Consider the following 22797-nt stretch of genomic DNA (forward strand, 5'->3'; position numbering starts at 1 on the left):
GGGGAGATCATCAAAAAGGTTTCAAAGAGAGCGCCTTTTCACGGTGTGCGGTGCTGAGATCCCAGCGCTAATATATTGCATTGAGTTCCATAGAATCCCATGCTGATTGATGCTTATTGAATTTCATTTCTTTTCACTTTCTGTCCTTTCTGTGCTTTATTTATATTTTTGGGTGGTGATTAGGTAGTTCTTTTGAATGAAGTAGGGTAGCCGCATACTATCTTTTTACTCCTTAAACTGCATTGCTTATTTGAGTTGTTTCATTCAGCTGAAGCACCTTGCTCACAATAAGTCTTAAGTAAGCACTGTTGTGTGTTTCTCACATGGCCGTTGTCGTTTTCCCTATGTTAGCCTAATCATGCACATTGTAGGTCGGTTTGGTGTCGCACATGTTACCAAATATCATGCTTGCCTTTGTGCCACATTGTATTTTCACATGGAACCAGCACATGTTTTTGTATTTTATCTTTCTTTAGTCTGAACTACAGAGGCAAGGTCAAACAAAACTGCCCCATTGTTATTCTCTCTGGTCAGACACTAGCACCTAGACATAATAAAGGAAGCAGCCGCTGTTTTTGAATACATATATTTGTCATATACCTGAGGACAGGGGTTCTGAAAACACACACAGAGCGAGGGTCCTGAAACGAGAATGCTGCGTCAGCTGAGATGTAGAACATCCATTTATGTATGCTAAGGTAAGGGTTCCGCCATTAAACCCAGAGATCTACAATCTATAAGCACTTTGCTTCAGTAGTACTGGAGGTGTTAGGCAGACCTGTCAGCTAAAATGCCAGGGCTCTTCATGGTTTATTAACCATGCTGATGATATTATTGATATGCATTTGTTTTCTAATTGCGACTCAATTATTGCATCTTAGAGCACAATCGTTTGAATAAACATTGTCAACTTCCTTTGTGTGTCTTTCTTATCTTATTGTGGACAGGTATGAGTGAGAGAGCAAATCCCTGAGAGGGTCGAGAGTGTTGTTTTCTGGGGTGCCCAATCACTTGTCTCTCTGGTAAGGTTAGAAGGGCAAGTGAGGCACCATAGCTAGTTGCACTCTGGCTAATATACATGAGGTAGTATGGTGCCTCCGTCCCTACATACTGATGTTCTATGGTCCCAAGCATAGTTGTGTTCCTGAGCAGAATTCCTGCAACAGCGCATACAGCTAAATAATACGAAAGGAATGTTTTTGGCTATTTCCTTTCGCCCTCCGTCTACTAGAATGGTCTCTTTCAAGAAGAATGCGTCTGCTCATAAGGAGAGGTCAGGGTTGACTTTCTAATTCTGGTAAATACTAAAGGAGTGAGAGGCTCCCACGCACGCTGAGTTCCATGTTTCCGAATGTGATGGATGCTTGCACGTGCTGTCATTTCTCTGAAGCAGGGCTGATACATATGCTGTGGAGCTGCCCATGCCTCCGACACTACTGGGCGTCCGTATGTGCGATACTGCAGGACATTGCCCCGATGCGGAATAATGTTTTGCTGGAGTTCTGCCTGCTGGGGTTGGGTCTGAAGGGAAAAAAGGGAAACCCTGTTACCAAATTTGCTAATCTTGCCCTAATATTAGCTAAGCGTAACATTACCATGAGGTGGAAGACCGCCAAACTGCCGTCACTACAGGAATGGCACAATGAAATGGTGAGGTGGGGAAGAACAGAGTGAGCGGAGCTGCAAAGGGAGGAACATAGGGGGTTGCGTAAGACACCCATTTCTCTGGAATGGAACGTGCTGCTGGAAGAGTTTGTTGCTGTTGACCTGCAGTCGTATTGATGGATTCCATATACACCTCCCTCTGGTGCTTTTTGGGCAGAAAGCTGAGGTCCGTTTGAGCTAAAGTACATCTATACAATACAATGATGGTTATTGTTATGGTGTAAAGGATTAGACCTCCGTGATTATGTTGCATTGGGATGGGCCAACTAAATGTATACGTTTTCAAGCTGAGTCTGTGGGGTGGGAGGGGGGTGGGCGTGGACTTGGGTCTTGTTTTCTTAATTGGTTACTAAAGACTGTTACCTTGCACAGATATATACCGTTCAATGGTCGCCTATGCTGGGACTGCACCGGGAAAAACTTGGGGAGTAATGTGCAGATGTGGTTATCTTCCTTTATTGTATAGATTGCTGTACGGTGATAGTCAAGACACTACTATGCTATGTCAATAAGTTATTGTTTCTTCTGAGACTATACATGTCGCCACACGACCATACTACATGATGTCTTCTGATTTAATGCTTTGTATGTATGCTCAATAAAATATACATATATCCTTAGACTGGATAATAAAGTTGGAAGTATGACTCTACTAACTCACATAACTAATGAGTAAGAGTAAGAATCTTTATTGCATGATTAATAAAAACCTTTGCAATCAACTACATAGTAAAACATGTGTGCGAAATGCATAGAGCGACTTTTTGTGATAGAAAGGTTAGTTCAAATTCATTTTGAAAATGCAGTATATTCATAAAATTACAAAAAGAACATAAAAACTGGAATACAGTATAATCAACAAGGTGTGATGGATGTCATGAAAAAGTGCAGGGTGTCAGATTTAGGGTCCATTCTCCTGAAGAGTTTCTAGGGCGGTACATATTTTTATAAAATTAACTTTGAGTCATGACTGAACTAGCATGGAAGTCTAGAGATGCACATCCATAAGTACATGTTTGCCAGTTGCAAACGGCGGTTTTCGTGACACAATTAATGATCCCCAGATGAAAAGCTATTTAAAATCTCGAAGATATAGTAGTTATAACAGTAGAAACCACAGTAGATCTCTTTTAAAGAAGGTTCCAGCGAGTAACTCGGAGATCAATGAGCTTGGGTTAAGGACCAGTTTATTAGAGTACTGCTGGTGTTAGCTTTGTGAGGCACCATAGCTAGTTGCTAATATACATGAGGTAGTATGGTGACTCAGTCCCTACATGCTGATGTTCTATGGTCCCAAGCATAGTTGTTTTCCTGAGCAGAATCCCTGCAACAGGGCATACAGCTAAATGATACGAAAGGAATATGTTTTGGGCTATTTCCTTTCGCCCTTCGTCTACTAGAATGGTCTATTTCAAGAAGAATGGGTCTGCTCATAAGGAGAGGTCAGGGTTGACTTTGTAATTCTGGGAGATACTAAAGGAGTGGGAGGCTGACATTGAAAGCAATTTCCTTTGAGATTTATGCAGAAAGTGAGGAGATTGTCCTTAGACTGGATACTAAAGTTGGATGTATGGCTCTACCAACTCACATAACTAATGAGTTTTCTTTTTAGAAGTGTTTGATTTTTCATCCTAAAACCTACTACCAAATAGTTTTCACAAGACGCTTCTTGATTTTCATAGCCTTATTATGGATTTGAAAAACTGGTTGTGGTGATTTGATATTCATCTGCCATGCTAAACCTTTGGGGACACCTGCTGCAAATTAAACTTAAAAAGTGTAATCTATCACATATGAATCAAAAGCAAGATATTGTTGATCTCCTGGGAAATATATGGTCCGAAGGAGGGTGGTGAGAAGGGTAGCCCAGAGGTATGTTTGTTCTAGTGTTCTCTAGTTGTCCTCCATCACATAGGTAAAAACCATGAAAAGAAATGTGAAGTCACCATCTAGTGACTGTCTACAAATGCAAAGCTAGTTTCCTTCCATTAATAAGCTATTTGAATGACTTCCAGCGTCAAGATGTTTCTTCGAAATCAGGTGGCAGGCAACCTTAAAATGGATTCCAGCAACACCTATTATATTAAGACTGCTAATGACCATCCAAGTTGACATGTTTGCTCTGTTTTTGATTGATTCGTTTTTAGCTGAGTAGCTACTAAACAATTAACGTGCTCAATGTTGTCCATACTTAACAGTTCCTTTGCACAGTTTAACCTAAAGAGAACATGGTGCTACATAGCCCCATTTGCAATTTGGGCAGTGTCTTCGGTTTATTCAAGATTACAATGGTGCTGACAAATATTTATAGAAAAGAAGCCTTATTCATGAGCATAATTGTAAAGCTTTCTCTTCAGTAGGCTGTAAGATTATAGACATGGTGGGAATGTTTTGTAGGAAATAGTGTACTATGTAGTTTATAGAGGTTACTCAAGGCTTTTGGAGAGTTGGTTGACATGGAAAAACTATATGAACTGGTAGATATTTAATTTTCCTGTATTATAATTCACCAGTTGTGTTTATATATGTTGAGGGAAAGGCAATCCATGTACGGAGGTAAATGACCTGATATAGCGAAGACTAGCAAAGAGAAATCTAGCAAAACCATAGTGGCCACAGAAACCGAGAATGCTTGAGAAGAGGCAGAGAAATGTTTAATAGAGGCATACAAATGAAGAAATAGCTATGAAATGCAAAAATGAATAGACTGAAGGAAGAGCCACTAAAAGAGATGCCTAAGAAGAAGAAAAAAAGTCTCACAAAAGTTTAAGTGGTGAAAAGAAATTAAGGACGGGAAGAAGAGACCCACAAAATCAATCAATCAAAAAGAGAGATTGTGCTGGAAAATTGCAGTTTCTGCAGGATCACCCTGCATTGTTTTGCCTTTTAGCTACACCCTATTTTTGTCGGTTATAGAACGCTGTGCACTTTACCCAAGCCAAGCAGAGGTAAAGTGCTTGTGCTTCTCCTTTCAGCCTGGTAAAATTGGTATACACCTGATTAGCTTATTTAATTTCCCTAGAAGTCCTTAGTATATGGTACAACGTTGTACCCAGAGCCTGCAATGTTTTATGTTACCAGAAGAGTTCAGCACTCATTGCGCCATCCCCAGTAGTGGCATTGTAAAGCATATATACAGGCTTACCATTGTATCATGACTGCGCAGTTTTAAAACTGCAAATGCGACCTATCAAAATAACTCCTTTTGAAAGGCCTAAACCGTCCTTATAAATACTGATAAATGACCTTGAAGTAGGCATTATTTTATTGCCAATAAGGAAGTGTGCATTCTCTTTAAAAGAAGGACATGTAAAGGTTTAATGTTACCATGTCCTTCCAGTGAAAAGTCTCTAAAAGCTATTTTCACTGTTTAAGGATTGACTGCTCTGTAGGATAGCTTCGGGTACAATATTAAGTTTAGTAAATGTTATCTCTGTCTAGAAAACAGATACAAATTCAAATTTTTGACTTTTTGAAATATTACATGCTCAATTCACTGGTACAGTTAGATTTATACTAATTTGGAAAGATTACTTTTAGCAAGCTACCTTTGCTGTACCTGACGTCTCTAGAAACTAAATCTGCATTTTGCTCTCCCACTTCTGCCAGCTAGTAAATAGCATTTGGATAGGCTTGAATGGGGTGTGAACTTTCTCCCAGGAGCAAACACTAGGCTGACCTGAAAGGGCAAAAATTACCCATATGAACCCAAAACAAATATGCAGGGTGGGGCTTTGAGGGTCCTTATTGACAAAGTGGGAAATCCTGCTTGATTGTTACATCTTGGTTGACAGGTCTGCAGGGGCTTTCATATGACACTTGGGGCACACTTCAAAGAGACCGCCCCATCGCTGGCAAATGCTAGGTGATACTAGGGAAGGGCCCTTCTTTTTTCCCCCCTAGCCAGACAGGGTCCATTTACTTTGGGCCTCTTTTTGACATTATAGTGTCAAAGACTGTTTGATAGGCCTAATTAAAGTATACAAGGGTGGCCTGCATATTGAGGTGAGGTAAAGACCAAGGTCTAAAAATAAAGGTAAACAAGGCAAGAGTAATAGATAATTAGGTGTTGACCAAAAGTGAAAGTGTTAGGAGAAACCTAGAAAAAATGTGTAATAGTAAAACAATAGACATGAGAAAGAGAAAGTTAAATAGTGGACAAAAGTGAGATCTGCCTATTGGGAAATGGTAAAAAGTTCCAAAAATGCAAGGTTAGACTACTATGAGAGCAACAGCAAAGAGAGACCCATAAAAATGATTAAAGCAGATCTAAAGTTGGTATAAAATAGAGACTTACACAAAGTGAATGGGAAAGGATACCATTGACTGAAAGAATCACATTTACAATATACCTATAGAATTCTTAAGAGAAATGACCGCACAAAAAGGGAAGGTAACATGTAATTCACAAAAAGATAGAGTAGCGAAAGACTTAATGAATGAATAAAAAGAGGATAAGAAATTGAAAGGACATGCTTGAAAGGAAGAAAAGGTAAAATAGACGCTTTGAGAAAAGATGCATGAGCCACTAGAAAAAAGTAAAAGAAAGACCAAGAGTGTATAGGAGAGATGCTCTCAAGTAAGTGAGTCAAAGGAAGGCCTAAATAAAGGGCAAAACAGAAACGAAAGGAAGGAGAAAGTGTAAATGTAGATCTCCAGATAGAGAACTGGAAAAAATAAAGTGGTTTAGGAAAAGGGTATGGATTAAAAGTAGGCAACCGGGACCTGAGACAAATTAAGAGTATTGCCTAAAGTTTCAAAAGACAGTTTTAATCCTTTGAGTGTGCCAGAAGTTTTAGAAAGAGTCCAGATGGAATTAAAGGAATGAAAGGAGCACCCAAAAAAGATGAGAAAGAGACCTGTCTAAATGAAGGGTAAAAAAGTAACAGAAATTAAACTAGTAAGGGTTCATCCATGCAAACTAAATGGGTAAAGTAAGACCTAGTAAATGTGTAAGGAGATGCACACAAAACAAGAAATAGGCTAGTGAGAAAGGCAGAAAACGGACTGAATAAAGCTAGACCTAAAAAGGCAAAAGAGGCACCTTAGAGATTGGGTAAACATTTAGTCCCAAAACTCACTCATACTTCTGGAAAGAGTATAAAGATCCATGGGGAGATCTAAACAAAGTCTAAAATAGCAGAGTCAAGATGTGTTTGGCAAAGGGTAATTGGAAGACCAGCAAAACGAGATCAGTAAAGATAGACCTAAAGTAGTAGTAAACAGAAGATGGACTCTAAACTGAGGTATGTGAAAACCTAAAAGGTTAAGAGACCTCCAGGCAGTGAGTGAGCAATAGAGGTATCATAATTAAAGAACACAGTGACCAGTAAAAAGGGTAAATGAGAAGATGGAAACAAGAGCAAGTAAAGTAAGACCTAGAGAAAGGGTACAAAAGAGAGACAAATAGAATAGCTAAAATATTGATTCAGAAAAAGAAACTGGGACATGAGAACCCTAGATAAATTGTGAAGAGTCTTCACAATATGCAGGCTAAGAGAGACCCACAAAGGGAGAACGTTTCAAAGGAAATCTTTTTAATAAGTATGAGCGATTTGCCAAGAGTGAAACATTAAAGAGTGACCTGTTGCAAGTGTACCCATGATGCCTATAATAAAACTTAATGATGGGCTTAAAAATGCATAAATGGTAAAGAAGAAATAATTGTTCATCCTAAGAGAATATGAAAGGCTGAAAGACAGTCACAAAAAGAAAGGGTGCCAAAACAGAGAGGATCATAGTAAGAAGTGTTTAAAAAGAAAAAAAAAGACCTAAGCGATCCAAAAGTAGTTTAAATGGTAGAGGGCGATTCGGAGAGCTCGTTAAAGAGGAGTTTAGAAGAGCAGGTTCAGGTAGTCTAGAAGCAAATGGAAGAGAGCCCTACAAAACAGACGAGTTAAAGAGGGCCCCAAATGGAAAGGGTAAAGTGATTTTTCAGACGAGAGACATAAACCAAAGTACTAAATTAAGCATAGCAAGATACCCTGCAAAAAAAAAATAGTATGAGAAAAGGTAAAAAGATACTCTTAGAAGGGTAAAGGAAAGATTTAGATGAGAGAATGAAATCTAGAAATTAAAAAAAACAATACTCTGTAAAAAATGTTCAAAACAAGACATCAAAAGAGTAAGTGTAGTGTGTGCTGTGCAAAAAGAAAAATGCTTACAATAGGACTGAAGAAAGTGTAAAAATAAACCAGTGAAAGGAGAAGTTAAGCTTAGATCAACAAAAGAAGAAATGGTAAGGAGGCATCTAGAAACTGATTCCCTAAAAGGTAATGATGTATCTAGAAAACATTTAAAGTTTATAAAACACAGAGTAAAGGGTGACCCAGAGATTGGGTTAAAGAGCTTTGTGGAAAGGGAAGGTTGTAAAGAGATGCATAGTTGTAGATTTTGTTAGGAGGCCCGGAGAAAAAAAGTAATATATCCATTAAAAAGTGTTGAAAGAAAGACAAGTCCGTTGAGTAGAGACCTTTACAAATTAAAAGGTTCTAGCAAGATGTACAAAATAGAATGGGTAATATCAGGTTTACAAAGCGAATTAGAAACTAGAGTACAACAGAAAAATCTAAATGCAACCCATATGCAGTGTTCCATAAAAAGAGACTTAAAGAGATGTCAGTAGAGCCCCTCAAAAGATACCATAACAAAAATAAAAGGATTGTCCTTAGGCAAGAGAAAGGAAAATAGCCATCCACAAAAATGAGTGGTTGAGGAAAGAGCCCTAAAAAAGAAGGGTAAAGTGAGTTAAAATAAGGGGATGGAAAAGTAGAGACCTAGTGTAAGGGGTAAAGTGCAAATCTACAAAACATGCCTTGGCAACCAGACTGATTGATAGACAAACTGACAAAAAAATGAAACTGTTTAGTGAGGTCCACAAAAATGCATAATAAGGAGATCTGGAAAAGGGATCCACTCAAAGGAAATCATAAAACATGATTGCAAAAGAGACTAACAAAAAAAGGGAAGAAAAGGGGCCACTAGAAAACTAGAAGCTCAAGACATAAAGCAAATGAAAGTATAAAGATACTTAACAAAAGTGTAATGGAGAGATACTCAAAAAGAAATGATGTAAAACACTCCGAATGAAAACATAAAGAGGAGACTCAGTAAGGAAAGGTGACAGACATATAGATCTATTAAAGACAAAGGGGATACCTAGAAAGTGTGTAACTAACTGGCATACAAAAAGGTAACTGATAAAGGCAGACCTAAAGAAAAACTAAAACACAAAAATGAAAGGTTAAAAACAAAACTAATAAGGATTAGTGGTAGACTGAATCCAAGCGAAAGTTAGAGAATAGACTCATTAAAAGATAATGGGTAAATAGATGCAAGGCAAGCAGTAAATGAGACCGAAAACAGACACACTTCATTTAAACCTATAGAAAGGGTGACAGGCAACTGCAAAAATAGAACATCTGAATTGTGATTCAGAAAGAGACTCATTAAATAGACTGCTAAAGAAATGGTAAAAAGAGAGCCATGAATCAGTAAATGGGATTTAGAAAAATGTAGACTCCACAAAGGTGAAAATGCGAGAGACTATAAGAAAGTGTAAAACTGGGACCTATAAAAAGGCAAAATACAATAACAGAGCTAATGAAAATATATAGCAAAGATGCAAAGAGGAAGATAGAAAACTTTTTTTTACAAACACAGGAATGGTAAAAGGAGAAATTGTTAAAAAGTGACAAAAAAAGGAAGGTTATGTAGAGCTTTAATCAAACGGTAAAAGAGATCCACAAAGTGGGGAAGGGTAATCAGCTATCCACAGAAGAAATGGTAAAGAAGGACCAAGAGTAAAATGCAGACTCACAAAAAGTAAAAGGATGAAGAGAAAGACCTAGACAAAGTATGAATGAGAAACCCACAATGAGAGGCAAGGTAAATACAGATCTATGAACTGGTGACGAACACTAAAGACCTCAAAAAGATAAATGGAGCACCACAAAAAATAAATGAGTCACCAAAGGAGTTGAGGTGCACCACATTTATGGAAATGGTAAAATAAAGACTATCAGAAGGGGGAATGGTTATTAGAGACCCTCAAAAGAGCTACCTAGTAGAAATAACTCCCAAAAAGACATAGGGGCATAGATACTTGGAGAAATCGTAATCGAGAGACTGAGAAAAGCTTCAAGGTAAATAAAGAGAATCTAGGGACTTTGTGGCAAAAGAGCCACAAAAAGAATAACTATACAGTGAGACCAAGAAAATTCTTAGAGAAATGGTCCATGATAGATCCACAAAATGAAGTAAAGTAAAGATAGACTGAAAGAAAGGATAAGAATGGCATATTAAAAGTAAAACTCTAAATATATACATATCAATAGAATTGGTAAAAAAAAGTCTCACAGAATATTGATCGATCCAGTCAAAAGATGAAACAGAGACCCAAAAAGGGAGTGACAGAGAACCACAAAATCACTTTCAGTAAATGGCAGTAAAGGTAATGAGGGAATAATAAGGCAAGAGAGATCCACTAAATGGAAAGGTTTACAAAAAAAGGTAAGCAAACACAAAAAACTAACAAGGCCTTGCGGAAGAGTGACAGGAAACATGTTATAAAGCCAACCCAAAGAAGTTGTAACACAGTAGACCCATAAAAAGAGAAAGATTTGCTGAAGACCAATACAATGAAAGGCGGCAGAGTAACGTAGAGAAGAGGTAAAAATACTCCTACAAAAAATGGAATGGGTGAAGAAGGACCTAGAAAATGTTTAAAAGACAACCACAGAAAGAGACCATGTGAAGAGAAAGGACCAATAAAAGAATAAACAGAGACAGAAATTGGAAAAGCATGATGAGTGATTTGCAAACGGAGAAATTGACTAGTGGTACCTAGAGCTTAGTATAAAACAAAAATCCATAAAAGAGTAAGGGCTAAAGGAGAACCATAAGAAAAGAGCAAAGAGACAAGTAAACAAACTGTAAAAGAGAGCTACAGAATTGGAAGCTTAACAGATGGAAAGAAACCTACAAAGAGAAAAATGGCAGAACTACAGCCAAAAAAAGAGGGCAGACACTCGCAGAAATTTGAAATGGTAGAAAGAACTCTACAAAAAAGAGAAGGATTAATGAATGGCCACAAAAAGTAAATTATAAGAAAAAATGGGGACTGGGTAAACTGAGACCAGGATGGTCAAATTAACAGCTACAAATGTAACCGGGTGGTGCTAAACCCAGTGAAAATGCAAGAGAGATCCACTAAGAGGATTAAAGAGAGACATACAAAAGAGAATATTAATAGAATTTTACAGAAAGTGATAAAACATCAAACATACAGAAAAAGGGCAAAACGTGATTCGCAAAAGAGAAGCCTGTTAGACCTAACCATTTAAATAGACCCATAAAAAGGGGGACGGTATAGAGATCACAAAATGACCTAAATAAAGTTTGTTCCAGAAACACCTGATAATTGAAAGCACAAAGGAAATTGAGGAGTGGGTGATAGGGAACCCCCACAATAGATAGGGTGAAGATTGATCTAAAGAAAGAGTTTTTACAGAAAGACTAAAGGGAAGTGGGTATGGGAGAGTTAGGAATAGATAAAAGATTAAAACATCCATAGTAAGTGTATTAGAGTGACCTGCACAATGATAAAAGTCTGTCACGTAGGGAAACAGTTAATGGGCCCCATAAAGTTAGAGAACATGTTAAAGTCCCAGAAATAAAATAAGGTTATGAAATACCCACAAAAGGTAAATGTTTCAAGGGAAACTTGCATAAAGAATTAAAGACAGACTCACGTAAAGTGATGAGCTTTAGACGTTTTATTGAAAGTTTAGAAGAGAAACCCACAAAAGCGGTATGGTAATGATCTGTCTAATGAAAGGCTAAAAGAGAATCTTAAATGGAACAAGAGAAAAGGTCATTCAGAAGGAGAAAAAGGGTAAAGATTGATCAATTCACTTTCTCTTTTTTCCACACAATCTTACGAACAAGTGGTATTGACTGTAAATCACATCTTATTTGTTGCTCAATATTCCAGATTGTGTCACGTGCTAGTAATGTCTTAATATTAGTTCCATTTTTCTACTGTCCAGCTTTGAAATTAGGCAGAAATTGGTTAGAGAAATAACTGAAAATAGTATGGAGGCTGTATGCCATGGAAATCTGCTATTCCTCAACTAACATTATATTTTAATGACTTTCAGATTCCTGAAGGAGCAACAAACCCCATTACTGCTGCAGACGACCCTAAAAAGAAGCCCAGCAGTCAAGACAATAATAAACCAGCCAAGGAAAGCCCTGGATCACAGGTTTGTTGTTGTTGAGCTTGGTTGGTTGAGGTTGTGTAGGTATCTAAATGTTAGTGTTTAAGTTTTTCCATCTGATATGATTTTGCTCACCTATGAAATCCGAAATGGGTTATAGGGGCAAATGTGCTGCAGTGTAGGACCTCAGTAATAGGTTTATTTTGAACCATCTTTGTTTTTATACATGGTTCTATTCCACCCCGTTGCACTTTCCATAGTAGTACATATTAGTGGTAATGGCCTATTTACATATTTTGTTCTTTAGCGTTTTTGTAAAACTTTATTGTTCGTCATCAATCCCCCCAAAAATTAGCTAAAGGCAAAAAAAAGTTTGTCTCTCAAAAAGCGGACACCTTAGCTCTCCCTGGCACTGGAGAGTATTACTTAGTGTGTGGATGTACTCTTGTGAAAGGGCAGCATGCCATAAGTCATAGTGAAGTAAGGATATGGCTGAAGTGGGCTGACACTTTTGCCTTTTTGGTGCATGCTAAAATGGATGGATACAATTTTGAATAACGTAACCACTGACTAATGGATGAAGTCTGCCTGAACATGTCTACATGTAAGTATGTTATGCACATGATTTCGCTAAAATCAAAAGGGCTCGGCTAACCCAGAGCTTAAAAAGCCAATTGGTCTAGGTTTGGCTGCTAGCCTCTTGACTCTGAGAAATAAGGCAATAAAGAAAGCTAAGAGCAAAGAAGGAAGGAAGAACTAGAGAAGGAAGAAGAAAGGTGGAAGGACAGAAATCAAGAAAGAATAAAGAGGGAAGAAAGAAAGGGAAGAGTAAATGAAGGAAAGAAGGAAGAAAGCAAGAAAGAAAAAAGGAATGAACAAAAGAAAGAAAGAACGAAAAAAGGAAGGAAGGAGCGACGGAAAGAAAGCAAGAATGAAGGAAGGTAAAAGAGAAGAAAGGGGTATGGAAGAGAGTAAAGAAAGGGAAGAATGGAGGAAGGAAAAGAAAGATGGAAGGCAAGAAACATCTATCATTGACAAAGCCAGTAGGTCATGTCTATGTGCGAGCTATTAGCTTTGTAAATGTGTTTTAGCCATGTCGTACAGCTGGGTAGCTGCTGTGCATCATGGCTAAAAGTTAGGAAAAGAAGCGCTATGATGCAGCCAGCGCTGTCATAGTGTTTTCTTCAGGCAGGCGGGGACTGGGTAGAGGCAAGGACCATTTATAGACGTGCGCTGCTATTCTGTGTTAATGCACACAGCTCCATCTCATTCTTGTAAACACAGTGTCGCCTAGAGCTGTACTCCCCCTGAGTAGAACAAGGATACCACTAGACGATATAACTGATTTGAGGTTTTATTTAGAGTTCTTGGACAGTGTCTTGGTCTCTTTCTCTCCTCCTTCGTCCTGCGGGACAGTAATGACGTTGTCCTCTCCGTGTCCGGGGTCTTTGTCAGGTGGAAGGCCTCCGAGGGACATGTAAGGAAGGGAATATCAAAATATTAGTGGACTGTTCCTGTCCTGTCAAGTGTTGAGGGGGGAAGGGCAGTGAGGAGTCACCGGGGGTCCATCACCAACAACACACGTGGGACAAGAGGAACTCTGTGAGTGAGTTTGAGGACTAACTGACACAGAGAAAACAAAACGATACCTCCAGAAACCCCGTGACCTCCCCACAAAGAAAAACCAAACTATCTCCCTCCCCGTGTGGATAATAAGCCCAGGATCCGGCCCCGTACCTTTCCCAGCCACGCTCCTCCAGGCGCGTGGCGGGGCGAGACGCCTTGAAGTTGGCCTCCTGGCTCTGCAGCTCTCTCGTCTCCTCTCGCTCCGACCTCCGAATCACGTCCTCTGCTCTCCTCATTGCTCTCCGTATCCTTCGCTCCCCACTCTCCGTCTTCGACCTCTCCTCCTCGGGCTTTCGCGCCGTCGTCCATCCCGACTTCCGCCTTACGGGGTTCGATGGTCTCTGATTGGTCCGCCGTCGGTGACGTCATAGGAGGCGTCTCTGTTGTCGCGGCGAGCCAGTCCGCGTTAAAGGGGCCGCCAGCACCCTGTATAGGAGGTGTAAAGGGTCGGCGAAGGATTTCTCATAACCCGCCTCTGCTCCTGAGACTCTGCGACACATCCCAACCCCCGGATTTCCCTGATCGGGGGAAATCGGGTATCTGGAGAGAAAGTCCGCATTCCCCTGGTCCAACCCCTTGCAATGTTTATCCTCAAACCGATAGGGCTGTAAGGCCAAGAACCAGCGTAGGATTCGCTCATTGTGGCCCTTGTTACGCTGGAGCCAGGTGAGAGGGGCATGGTCTGTAAAGAGGATGAAGGATCTGCCTTCCAAATAGTAGCGTAACTTCTCCACTCCCCATCTGACTGCCAGACACTCCTTCTTGATAGTGGAGTAAGCCTGCTCCCGGGGAAATAGCTTCCTGCTGATGTATAGAATTGGGCGTTCACAACCCTCAGCATCCTCTTGGGAGAGCACTGCCCCTATCCCAACCCCCGAGGCATCCGTTTGGAGGATAAAGGGCTTCTGAAAGTCGGGGGCCACTAACACTGGGGAGGAGGTGAGAGCATCCTTGAGGGCTTGAAAAGCATTAGCTTCCAGGTCCGTGGGAGCCTGTAAGCGGGGCGAGGCCTGGGCCTTACGGAGGAGATCAGTCAGGGGTCCAGCCAGATTGGCAAAGTGAGGGATAAACCTCCGGTAATAACCCACCAATCCCAAAAACGCCCTAAGGTCCCTCTTTGTTTTTGGGTAGGCCAAAGCCTGAACAGCTGCCACCTTTTCCTTCTGTGGTTTTAGGTTCCCGTCCCCGAGCAAAAACCCTAAGTATTTCACCTGATGATAAGCCACCCGGGATTTCACCTGCCTGAGAAATGCTGTCTAATATATGGCTCAGATGTTGGAGGTGCTCGGGCCATGTTTTACTGAAGACTACAATGTCATCCAGGTAGGCAGATGCATAAGGAAGGTGTGGTTTGAGAAGGGTATCCATGGCCCGTTGAAAGGTGGCCGGGGCCCCATGCAGCCCAAAGGGAGGACAGTAAAATGGTAATGCCCCGAGGGAGTCGAGAAGGCGGTTTTCTCCTGGTCAGCAGGAGCTAGTGGAATCTGCCAATACCCCTTGGTGAGGTCGATAGTAGTTATGTACCTGGCCTCACCAAGGCGTTCTAATAACTCGTCGACCCTGGGAAGAGGGTAAGCGTCCTGTTTGGAGACCCTATTGACAGCTCGGAAGTCTATACAAAATCGGATACTTCTGTCCGGTTTCGGCACCAGGACCACTGGGGAACACCAGTTACTATGGGAAGGGGTGATAACTCCGGTTTTTAGCATCTGTTGTATCTCTGTTTGGAAGGCCACTCGTCGTGCCTCAGGTATCCGATAGGGTTTTTGTTTGACAATAACTCCTGCGGGGGTAGGGATAGTGTGTTCAGCGAGGTGGGTTCTTCCCGGTTGGTCTGAGAATATACCAGAAAATCGAAGTAGAAGAGAATCTATAGCATCCCGCTGACAGGTGGACATTTCGGGATTGATAGGCACTTCCTTAACGGTATGACACAGGGGAGTGGTAAAGGAGACAGTTTGGGAAGAACCCGGAGGGTTTCCTAGCCATTTTTTAAATAAGTTAATGTGGTACAACTGGGTTTTGGTTCGAGATACCTGTAGAACGTACGTGGTTCTACCCACCTTTTTGACAACCTGAAAGGGACCTTGCCACTCTTTCCTCATCTTTAGAGCAGAAGTGGGTAACAACACCAAGACCCAATCACCCACATCTAGGTTCCTCCATTTCTTTCCCTTATCATTCATTCAATTCTTTATTTCGGTTATAATAACCATAAAAGAGTACCGTACAATATAAAAACAATCATTATGACAAAGTGCAGCATTTCTAGTGGGTACAAATAATCCATACATAAATACAATATACAATATAAAAATTTTAAATATTAATTTACACAATGTTGGTTTACCAACCTTTTAAAATAAGAGTAAAAAATTTTTTAAGAATTTTAAGAACCAGGCTTGATGATAATACCGTTACATTTTTTGACCATTCCTTTTCCTAATTATGGCAACATTGAATAAAAAACGACTCAGGCTAAATACTATACTCTGTGATGTGTCGCCCTTAAATATTCTTTCCCCATCCTGGACACGACGGAGACCCAAGTTTAGACAAATAGGTTTGATCCATTTTATCCTTGCCCGCATATATGCAGGGCATATAAATAGGACATGGGTCTCATCCTCCTTTACGTCCATATCGCACAATTTACACAGGTCAGATTTATTATTATTATTGTTGGGCGCCCACTTTGATGTTCTAAAACTGAGTTGCAAAATACCATAGCGATACTTTAAGTACAGTGATTTAGCCAAGGGGGGTTCAATTTCATCCATAAAATATTCGAATTTGCTTCCACATTTAAAATTCAAAAATTTAAGGGTCATTGGTCCAAGTTTGGGGTTGTGTAATACAGAGTTATAAATATAGTCCCAATATGTGTCCTTCAGCAATTTTTTGGAAGAATTGGTAAGTGAATCAGGATCTGTCCAAAAGTTGCGTAAGCCCAGCTTTGTGAACCAGTTTTCAATATACGCTAACCAAACCAACTGAGTAGCATTCTTTATTTGAATTATTTCCTTCAATGCATCTCTGTAGTCTGCAAGCTCATCAGTTGACCACAGGCGCACCCAGTACAGTAATGGGCGTAAATGGGCTTTCTTTCCCTTATCATAAAAGAACTTTTGTTTGGTTTGGGCGATGGCTAAGTGTCCATGGGCGAGGGTCCTCAACTTATGTAGCCTGGACTGTAACTGGCGGGTATAATCCAGCAGAGCCTCAGCTTCCTCTTTCCCTTCTGTTTCCCAACTGTCCTTAGTTATCTCGAGTAGGGTTCTGGGTTTCCGCCCAAAGAGGAGTTCAAAAGGGGATGCTCCCAAGCTGGACTGGGTCTGACTCCTTAGCACAAACAGGGCCAAAGGCAATAATTGGTCCCAATTCCTCCCATCCCCAGACAGAAGTTTTTTTAGTGTTAGTTTAAGGCTTCCATTGTAGCGCTCGACTAACCCATCTGTCTGGGGGTGATATACTGAGGTTTTTATGTGTCTGATGCGGAGCTGGTGGCACACCTGTTTCATGAGTTTTGACACGAATGGGGTACCCTGATCAGTGACCAACTCTCTAGGGAAACCCATCCTCGAAAACACTTCAACCAGACGCTGAGCTATGGCTGTGGTAGTGGCCGCTCTAAGGGGGAAGGCCTCTGGATAGCGGGTAGCATAATCTACCAAAACAAGAGCATATTGATGTCCTCGACTAGATTTGGGTAAGGGACCTATGAGGTCCATTCCTAACGTGTCAAACGGTTTGCCTATGATGGGAAGAGGTTGCAAGGGGACCGCAGGAGGTATGTACGGATTGCGCCGTTGACATATATGGCATTCTTGGCAATATTTCTGGACCTGTGCATATACACCGGGCCAGAAGAAATGTTGAAGTATGGCTTGTCCGGTTTTTTCTGCCCCAACGTGCCCCGCCAAAATGTGGGCATGGGCAAAAAAAAGTATTTGATCCCTAAAGTCGGAGGGAACAAGTAGTTGAAGAACAGCGTCTTCCTTTGCTAACCGGTATAGGAGGCCGTTTCGTTCAACGAAGGTGGGATACGATTTATTCGCTTGGTTTTGTTCGGCCCTGGCTTTGTTCCAGGCGTTGACAAGACTGGCATCATTTAATTGTGCAGTGTGGAAGTGAGTATCCTTGGCCCAGGGCTCTTGGGTCAACACGGAGACCTGACAATGTTTGGGGGAACCGAGCGCTTCCCGCATCATGGAGGCAAAACAGGGATTGTCGGTCCCTAATATGACTGGTTCTGGAAGGTGCGGAAGGACCCCCACTATCGCATTCATACTAGCCCCTGTGGGTGTTTGTAGCTGGATTGTGGCCAGAGGGTATTCCCTAACCTCCCCATGTACACACCTAATGCCCACCCTCCGACCCGGTAGGACCCAAGAGTGGTGAATGAGCTCCTGCCTTGCTACTGAATGTTTGCAGCCTGAGTCTAGTAAGGCCCGTACTCCTTTACCCTGTATTTTTACACTCACATAAAACACGGGTCCTGTTTCCTGTGCGAATAGGAGGGAGTGGGGTGCGTAGCTCACGTCCATGGGTTCCTCCTCCTCCCTCTTCTTCCTGCAATAGCGAGCTATGTGTCCCCACTCCCCACAATCATAACACTGGGGACATGAGAAAGGGGGGTTGTCTGGCCGGGCTCCTCTGGGTCGTACGGGCTCAGGGAGTGCTTTAGTGGACTTCCGGTCTCCTCTTTCTTGGATAACGTGCTTTGCTGGTCGTTCGGGTTCCTTGGGGGGGTAGGCCTTGAGCTCTGGCATAAGATGTGGCCATTTCCACAGCCTGTTCCAAGGTTAAGCCGGCGTGTTGCTTTAGTCAGCGTTGGCTGGGATAGGGGAGTGCTTCGAGGAATTGTTCCAGGTAGATTTTTCCCATTACATCCTCCATACTGGACTCATGGGGTTTTAACCACAGATCAGCCGCTTCTTTCAGTTTAAAGAAAAGAGTCTTTGGTAGATCCCCAGGAGCCCCGCGCTCTTGTCGGAATCGTAACCGGTGAGCCTCCTCGTCCACTCCTAGCCTATCTAGAATGTATTGCTTCACCAGGGCATAGGTAGCGGTTCCATCCTTATTCACTGTCTGATATGCCGCCTGGGCTTCCCCAACCAACAACGGTGCAAGATAAAAGGGCCACCTCTCTCCTGCCCAGGCACTAGCCCGGGCGGCCCTTTCAAAATTTAGAAAGAAGGCCAACGGGTCTTCTCCTGGGGTGAACTTCTGGAGTGGGACCACCGTTCCCGGAGGGGCGGGCGCTCTAGCCTGCCCCAGAGAGGCCATGAGGAGATTTTGTCCTTCGGCCAACTTCACCAAATTCTCAGCTTGGGTTTGGATAGCTGAAGTGAATACAGCCCGATCGGCTTCTGCTTGGGAGGAAGCCCGCTCTATTGCCCACTCCATCTTAGCCTGCCCTTCCTTCATTTGGTGTATGAGCGTATCCATCCTGTATCGGGTAGAGGTTCACAGTCGCTCCTATCTGGCTCGCCACTTGTCGCCTAGGGCTGTACTCCCCCTGAGTAGAACAAGGATACCACTAGACGATATAACTGATTTGAGGTTTTATTTAGAGTTCTTGGACAGTGTCTTGGTCTCTTTCTCTCCTCCTTCGTCCTGCGGGACAGTAATGACGTTGTCCTCTCCGTGTCCGGGGTCTTTGTCAGGTGGAAGGCCTCTGAGGGACATGTAAGGAAGGGAATATCAAAATATTAGTGGACTGTTCCTGTCCTGTCAAGTGTTGAGGGGGGAAGGGCAGTGAGGAGTCACCGGGGGTCCATCACCAACAACACACGTGGGACAAGAGGAACTCTGTGAGTGAGTTTGAGGACTTCCTGACACAGAGAAAACAAAACGATACCTCCAGAAACCCCGTGACCTCCCCACAAAGAAAAACCAAACTATCTCCCTCCCCGTGTGGATAATAAGCCCAGGATCCGGCCCCGTACCTTTCCCAGCCACGCTCCTCCAGGCGCGTGGCGGGGCGAGACGCCGTGAAGTTGGCCTCCTGGCTCTGCAGCTCTCTCGTCTCCTCTCGCTCCGACCTCCGAATCACGTCCTCCGCTCTCCTCCTTGCTCTCCGTATCCTTCGCTCCCCACTCTCCGTCTCCGACCTCTCCTCCTCGGGCTTTCGCGCCGTCGTCCATCCCGACTTCCGCCTTACGGGGTTCGATGGTCTCTGATTGGTCCGCCGTCGGTGACGTCATAGGAGGCGTCTCTGTTGTCGCGGCGAGCCAGTCCGCGTTAAAGGGGCCGCCAGCACCCTGTATAGGAGGTGTAAAGGGCCTGTCAGCGAGGGATTTCTCATAACCCGCCTCTGCATCTGAGACTCGGCGACACACAGGCTGCTCTAATATAGATTCTGCATGTGTCTGTAGGAAGTAGTGTGCGGGGTGGAGGTGGTGGCTTGCAAAGGTAGATTTATAGTTCTTGGTTGAAGTGACATTTTAGTGGGTTATGTTCTCTTATGAGTCTGCTTTAGTATTGCTTGCCCTTTGCTAATTTCTTGGAGTGTTTGACTTTCAAGTGTTCTCAGTAGGGAGAGGCGCAACTCGCAACTCAATATTCTCAGTGGCCACCCGACCCAACCCATTTCCGCTAGTCCCATGTTATTGTGTAAGGATGATGAATCATCTTGCCCTTCAAAAAAGACCCAAGTGGTTGTTGGTGAGAGCCTTTGTTCTTCCTCTGTTTGTGGCTATTTTGTTTAAGCTTTGATGATTTACTGGAAACGTTATCTTAGGTTTGTGTCTTCTTGTCTCCATGTAGTTGGCATGCCCATCTGTGTTGTGCTCTAATTCCACCACTGTTTTTATTTTCTCGTGCCTGCCTGTTCCTTTCACCACTCCTGCCCCTGCGACCCCCCCCCCCCGGGAATTCCCCCCCGGAATTCCCCCCCTGAATTCCCCCGCTCCCGCCTCCCAGCCTCTCCTCCCTCCCACCTCCCCTACTTAATTGCGGCCACTGCGCAGTGGCGCCGCCGGCGCGCTGAAGGCTCACCAAAGGCAAGCCCATCTGCGCCTGTCCGCAACCCTACTGCAGCCAGCGCCAGGAACCCTGGTCCTCCCACTACCCATTGCTACGACACCACCACCCTCCTTGCACTCAGCCCTGGAAGAATTAGAGAATGCCAACAGGTCTCGCCGAACACGACCCACGGCCAGTTCTCCTGCCTCCACTGCCACCAGACACTCACCGCCACCCCGGCCTCCAACACTGCCAACGCCAGCACCGGCGACACCCTACAATGCATCCTCCTCAACGTACGCTCCGCACACAAACATGCCATGGAAATCTGGAACCTACTAGACTCTCTCTTGTCCGAGATCGCCTTCTTCACATAGACCTGGACCAACACATCGTCCGCCCCCAACATCAGCACCACCATCCCAGACGGATTCAAGATCCAGAGGAATGACCGTCCCAACCACCCAGGAGGGGGCCTCGCCATCGCCCACAAGAGCACCCTCCGCCTCACCACCTCCAGCGAAACCTTCCCCTCCGCCGAACACCTGCACTTCCAGATCCAGGCCACCCACAAAGCCACACTCCGAGGAAACCTCGTCTACAGACCTCCCGGCCCACGAACACCCTTCGCCACCACCATCACTGACTTCTTCGCACCCCACGCGATTGCCTCAACAAACTACGTACTCATTGGAGACCTGAACTTCCACCTCGACAGCCCCAGCGAACTCAACTCCACTATCCTTCATGACAACCTTACCAGCATCAGCCTTAAACAACTCATCAACACACCGATCCACAGAGCAGGACACACCCTCGACCCCATCTTTGTGGCAGGAAACAGCATCCAATTCAGCCACACAACGCAGCCGCCATGGACCGACCACCACTGCGTACACTTCGCCATCAACAAACCCAAGGCACCCAAACCAGCCTCACGCCCCCCACGAAGCAAGGTTATTGATGAGCAACTTAACTCCACCCTCACCCGAGACAACCACACCTGGGCACCCGACGCAGCCAGAGAACTCCACACCTGGATCTCCAACTGCGCAGACGAGCTTGCCCCGCTGCGCAACCCTGACAGACAACGCTCCAGGAAAGCCGCATGGTTCACCACCACTCTCCAAGAAGCCAGACGCACCTGCAGACGCCTGGAGAAGAACTGGAGAAACACCAAGACAACCGAAAACCATACAACCTACAAGAACACCATGACGGACTACCACAACCAGATCAGAGCCACCAAGAGGAACTTCATCCACAACAAAATCCTGGCCAACTCCACCAACTCCAAGGAACTTTTCAGTGTTATTCAAGAATTCACCAACCCACACAGCGAAGCCACAGACATCATCCCATCCCAAGAACTCTGCGACAAGCTTGGAACCTATTTCCACCTCAAGATCAAAAACCTCTATGACAACTTCATCGACCATCCACCAGGCACCACAGACGGCCCCCCGCCCCCCAGAAACACCAGCCAGCCCACCATCTCCAAATGGACACCGATCACAGCCGGAGACACTGCTTCGACCATGAAAAGCATCCACTCGGGGCCCCACCGACCCCTGCCCTCCTCACATCTACCACAGAGCAGCGGCCGCCATCGCACCCGAACTACAACGCACTATCAACACCACCTTCAAAACAGGCACCTTCCCAGATGACTGGAAGCGTGCGGAAGTCAGACCTCTGCTCAAGAAGCCCGCAGCTGACCCCACCGACCTCAAGAACTATTGGGCCATCTCGCTCCTCCCCTTCGCAGCCAAAGTTGCAGAGAAAACAGTCAACAGGAAACTGACACGAGTCATTGAAGAGAACGCCGTCCTCCACCCGTCCCATTCCGGATTCTGAAGCAACCACAGCACAGAGACCGCCCTACTTGCTGCCACGGACGACATCCGCACCCTCCTGGATCAAGGCCACTCCGCATCCCACATCCTTCTCGACCTATCAGCGGCCTTCGTCACTGTCTCCCACCGCACACTGGTCGCCAGACTACACGACGCAGGCATACAAGGAACAGCCCTGGCCTGGATCCGATCATTCCTCACAGGAAGAAGCCAAAGGATCGGACTCCCACCCTTCCTCTCCGACCCCATGAAAATCACCTGCAGAGTTCCAAAGGGTTCATCCCTGAGCCCCATCCTCTTCAACATCTACATGGCCTCCCTCGCAGCCATCGTCCGACAACACGGCCTCAACATCGTATCCTACGCCGACGACACCCAGCTCATCCTCTCCCTTACCAAAGACCCCACCACTGCCAAACTCATCTTCCAGAAAGCAATGCAAGACGTCGCAGTCTGGATGA

The 22797-nt window shown here is 43.9% G+C and overlaps 1 protein-coding gene across 1 annotated transcript in view; it reads left to right on the forward strand.

Annotated features, from left to right (window-relative positions):
* LOC146797983 (transmembrane protein 87B-like) overlaps positions 1 to 22797 on the forward strand; it is a 416123-nt gene that overhangs the window by 121362 nt on the left and 271964 nt on the right. Inside the window, exon 6 of the mRNA XM_085625212.1 lies at positions 11826 to 11930. Coding sequence (XP_085481338.1) covers positions 11826 to 11930 — 105 coding nt within the window. The remainder of the gene's footprint in view (positions 1 to 11825; positions 11931 to 22797) is intronic.

The sequence above is a fragment of the Triturus cristatus genome, chromosome 9 (genome assembly GCF_964204655.1).
Source record: "Triturus cristatus chromosome 9, aTriCri1.1, whole genome shotgun sequence".
NCBI lineage: Eukaryota > Metazoa > Chordata > Amphibia > Caudata > Salamandridae > Triturus > Triturus cristatus.